We start from the raw sequence: 5000 nt of genomic DNA on the forward strand, positions 1-5000 counted from the left end.
ACCTGCCCTGAGACCTGCTCTGAGACCTGCTCTGAGACCTGCTCTGAGACCTGCTCTGAGACCTGCTCTGAGACCTGCACTGGGTTATTCTTTGTATTAAATGCTAATAAGTAAATAAATAAATAAATCAGTACTTGTGGTTTTGACTAATTAAATATATAGAAAATTATATATAAAAAGATATATATATATCTATAAAATATAAATATTTTTTATTAAAATATTAATTATTTATGATTCGGATCATTATTATTATTATTATTATTGCTGAAAGCAGCATTTTTGGAGTTAGAGTCCAAGCACCGAGACTCTGGTTACAGATGCATTACAGATGTTCTCCAATCAAGGGAAATCAGATCCTTCCCATCGGACAGAGGGCTTTGAGAGAGATTATTGGTTTCATTCATGGTGTATTTGTGCTGAGGGACTGTGGTGAAGTTCTTAGACAGAATATTTTCTAACCCTAGAGCGATAAAGACAGACAGATATAAAAATGTTTTGCTTTGTTGTAGCTTTTGACTGGAGTTTGAGCCTAAAAACATGGTCCTAAAGGTGCCTACCGTGTTTAGTGTTTTATGTGTCAAGGGGTAAAATGTGAGTGTTTGAAATTGTTGTGTTTGTGAGGTTTTCTCTGAAAATGACGTCTGCCAGATAGATGTTTAGAAGCACTGCGTAGTAGAAGGAGGACAAAATACAATGTGTGAAAAGTGAAAAGACCTGTTTTTTTTTTCTGGGAGTTTTTTAGACACGTGAATGTTCCTTTTGTTTCTAGACAACCAACTCAATAACAACACCTTGATAAACTGGAATAAATCGGTGGATAAAAGTTGTGTTGAGTCCAAATAGGACGTTTGTGTCGCTACCAGAAGAACTCGTTTAAGAAGGAGAACAGAAGAGAAGATGAGATCAGACTCCCTCACCCCCACACTCACACGTGGAGGTGGAAGTGTCATGGTTTGGGGAGGATTCCGGAAGTGAAAGGAATTCTGAACCAACATGGATCCAGTTCCGTCTGGACTGCGGCTCAGTAGAAGCGACTTTAGCGTACAACAAGGCGATGAGCCGAAGCGACGAATACGTCTGAGTTCTGTACGTGTTATTTAGAGAGTAAACAGACGTCTGGAGTGATATTTATCATGGAACCACCTGCCCAGACACCACACCTCAATCCTACTGAACTGCTCTGAGATGAACAACAAATCTCCATCTAGTGAAGAACATCTTTGAAGCACAGCTCAATATTTCAGCTGAATGTTTGGAGAAACGAAGTGTCTGGATGCTGAGTGTGTGAAGGAAGCTGTTCTTCATGCTGATGGAGGATTTTTCAATTAAATAAACTGGAACATCTGGACATTTATAGATTTGTTTGGTCAAAATGAATCTTCAGAACTTCAAATTACTGAGTTTGTTTCATATAAATAAAACGGAAACTGCATGCGTTTCTTAAACACCATAAAACACTGGGAGTTTCTGCAGGTGCTCTATATGATGGAGGAAGTGTTGGGAGTTTTGGCACAGTGGAGAATCCTGGGAGATCCGGCTTTTACATTTTGGATACAGGGTTCAAAAGTTATAAAATATTTACAAATTAGATCCAAATTTGACACGATGGTGGCACTAGAGTGTTCGGTCCAACCATTGTCCAAATAACACCACGTTTCACCACGTGGTTCTGCAGTAGACTAACCAGACTGAAGAAGATCAAGAAGAACAAATAGAAGAACAACAATAGCAACAACAAAAAAAAGGAAGAACAATAGGAAGATCCACCCTTCAGTCCTCCTCAGTAATGATGAGTTGAATGAAGAACCCAAAGCTCTGAACTTTCCTGTAGAGCTGGATGTTTAGGGGGAACTCCCCCGAGGCGTTCAGGAGCGTGGCCACGCCCCCTCGCCCCCTCTTCTGTCCAATCGCGCACGCACCCCGCCCCTCTCCCTCTGACGCAGGCTCTGCGCCTGTCACGCGCTCTAGTAGTTCTCGGGGCCGCCGAAGTTTATTTGGAAGAAGTTGTCGCGGGCGCGCGCGTGCGCGAGAGACAGACAGACAGCGAGCGAGCGCGCGCGCGCGCGCGCGCACTCGGGAGCGAGAGCCGAAACATTGTAACCGTTTCCGGAAGTCGGTCCCTTTCATCTGTATCGTTTTTAAATTTTTATTTATCCATCGTTTTTAAAATGACGATAAAAGGCGTCACCTTGGAGACGTGTGGCGTCTTTTGCACGCGCCGTCTATCTCCTGGATCAACTGGCGTGAACGAGCGGAAAGCTAACCCGTGCTAAGTAAATAACAGCTCGCGCGCCCGTTAACAAGGCTGACAGACAGCGGGTGAGTGCCAAGCGGAAGTGACTTATTATAATAATTATTATTACCTTAATTCATTTACTTATGATAATTATTACAATTATTAGCTGTATTGTGTTTCCTCTCATCTTCATAATACTATCTATCTATCTATCTATCTATCTATCTATCTATCTATCTATCTATCTATCTATCTATCTATCTATCTAATAAATAGTAAATGTATGTGTATACACAGCAGTATATATATATATATATGTAGTGTGTAGGTGCACTTTGTTCAGAATGAGGTCACATGACAGACACTGCAGCTCGTGAGATGAACTCTGAGCTCTTAAACTTCTCTGAAATAAAACGCAGCACTTCGTATTGATTATATTAAAATAACAGCTCTGATGTAGGAACTAAGTGCAGCAGAAATCATCTCCGTTCCTGAGCTTCAGATGTGCCAGAATGTAGTGGTTTTCTGTTTAATAGCTTTACAAACACATCATTCTGTTCAGACCTGCTTAATCCTGCTTCAAGTTTCTAATCTGTTCCCAATGTTCCAGATGATCAAACAAGCCCAAAGGACTTCTTATTGGTTCATGCTACATTTACTAAACTCAGGACTGATCTTCAGGCAGAAGGATCTCGCTGTGTTTTTTTAGACGGATCTAAATGACGGTTTTTGATTTTTGGATAATTAAACTCTCCCAAATGACTCAATAGACTTCAACTAAAAACACTAAGGTTTTTGGTTAAACCTATAAACCGGTCGTGCTACATTCACCCAACCCAGGAGTGATCTTCAGCCTGGCCAGGAGGAACTGATCGCATTTCCACACAACTCCAACAAGCTTTAATTATAAACTTTCTGATATTAATATTTATTTAAAAAGAAGTGGAATCATTTTTTTTGTTAGTTTTTAAAAATAACAGGAGCATATTGTTTAAAAAATATATATATATATATTTATATATTATATATAACAAGAAATCTTAAAAAAAAAAAACTAAATAAATAAATGTAATACAAAAAAATTCATTTTATTATATTATATACATTTTTATATTTATATATATTTATACATACACACACCATGGCAATTTTATCTGGATTTATTTAGAATTAATTCAAAGATTTTTTTCAGTATTAAAAATATATGGATATGTTTGTGTTGTCTGTAGTAAGTAAAAGAGGAATGTGTGTGTGTGTGTGTGTGTGTGTGTGTGTGTGTGTGTGTGTGTGTGTGTGTGTAGAAGGAGCTGCAGAACTTAGGAGCTTCCGTGAGCGTTTGATGAAGATGGTGAAGATGTTTCAGATGAAAGGGCTCTGCTCTCGCTCCTCGTTCTACGTAGGCTTCCTGGTGGGGACGTGTTTCCTGTACATGATCCTGAACCAGGCCGTGTTCTCACACAACGTCTCGCTGAAACAGGACTCCGTGGTCCCGAGTAGTCCAGGGCATCAAGAAAACAAGCACTGGAGGAAGGAGAAGTCTGCGCTGTATAACCTCGACCACCCCCACCACATCGGTAACCATGGCGATAAGAGTTAGCCTCGTTAACGCTTCGCCACGTAGCGTCATGTCTCCGGACTTTATCCTGGTTTTGTAGATGTTCTCACAGTGTGTACACATCCTGATTTTCATTTATTACACTGGCCTTAAAAGAGAGTCACTTCAATTATATTGAACTCTTTCTATAAATATATAAACAGAACGAGATCAAAGCATCGAGCCGGCGGAGCAAACATCATCTCTCACAGCCTTCATTCACTCTGTATTCCCCTCTGTTAATGTTTCACCATTTCTCACACATCACTCAGGTCAGGGTGGGGTTACGTGCTGGGTTTCATACTACACAGCCAAATGTTTGTGGACACCTGACCATAAGGTTGCTATGCTCTCCATTCGCTCTTATAATGAACTCCATTCTTCTGGGAAGATGTTCCACTAGATTTTCTGGAGATTCCTTTAGCTACTAGGATGTTTGTAAAGTCAGGTACTGGTGTAGGTGAGAAGGTCTGGGGTGCAGTCAGCATTCACATTCATTTATCTTCAATAGGGTTGGAGCTCTAAAGCAGGAGATCTTCCAAATCATGGAAAGCAGGTCTTCATCTGTCATACTGGAACAGGTTTGGGTCTCCTAGTTAGAGTAATAGAGATACAATTGTTTGTCTCCAACTTTGTGGTAACAGTTTGAAGAAGAAGAAAATTTGTGACAGGTGTCCCAATACTTTTGGAACTCTAGTGTAACATTTCTGCTGAAACTTTGGTTCTCTGTATGAGACAAGGATTTCAACACCACATACATTTTTTTATTATTTATACTGAAAATTCAAATCAATCTCAAAACGTTTTTTTGGTTTCTCACTCCACACTCTGTGCAGGAGATACATCAGATACATCTACTGAAAAAATAGCACAAACAGGATGTAAATCCTTCTCCTGTGGTCGTATCGTCTTCACCCCTCTGTTTGTTTTTGTGACGCAGACGAGGACGGCGCCCTGGCGGACTCCCTGTACAAGCGCGTCCGCATTCTATGTTGGGTGATGACGGGCCCCAACAACCTGGAGAAGAAAGCTCGTCACGTGAAGGCCACGTGGAGCCGTCACTGCAACACCGTGGTGTTCATGAGCTCGGTGGACGACCCGGACTTCCCTACCGTGGGACTCAACACCAAGGAGGGCCGCGACCAGCTGTACTGGAAGACCATCCAC

The 5000-nt window shown here is 41.0% G+C and overlaps 1 protein-coding gene across 1 annotated transcript in view; it reads left to right on the plus strand.

Moving 5' to 3' along the window:
* Positions 1-1944: 1944 nt before the first annotated feature.
* c1galt1lb (core 1 synthase, glycoprotein-N-acetylgalactosamine 3-beta-galactosyltransferase 1, like b) overlaps positions 1945-5000 on the plus strand; it is a 10692-nt gene continuing 7636 nt past the window's right edge. The window contains exons 1-3 of the mRNA XM_083563796.1: positions 1945-2322; positions 3541-3813; positions 4774-5000. The exon at positions 4774-5000 is cut by the window's right edge and continues 438 nt beyond it. Of these exons, the coding sequence (XP_083419922.1) occupies positions 3579-3813; positions 4774-5000 (462 nt within the window). The 5' untranslated portion in view covers positions 1945-2322; positions 3541-3578. The remainder of the gene's footprint in view (positions 2323-3540; positions 3814-4773) is intronic.

Source organism: Silurus aristotelis, assembly GCF_946808225.1.
Source record: "Silurus aristotelis genome assembly, chromosome: 2".
In the NCBI taxonomy this organism is placed as follows: Eukaryota; Metazoa; Chordata; class Actinopteri; order Siluriformes; family Siluridae; genus Silurus; species Silurus aristotelis.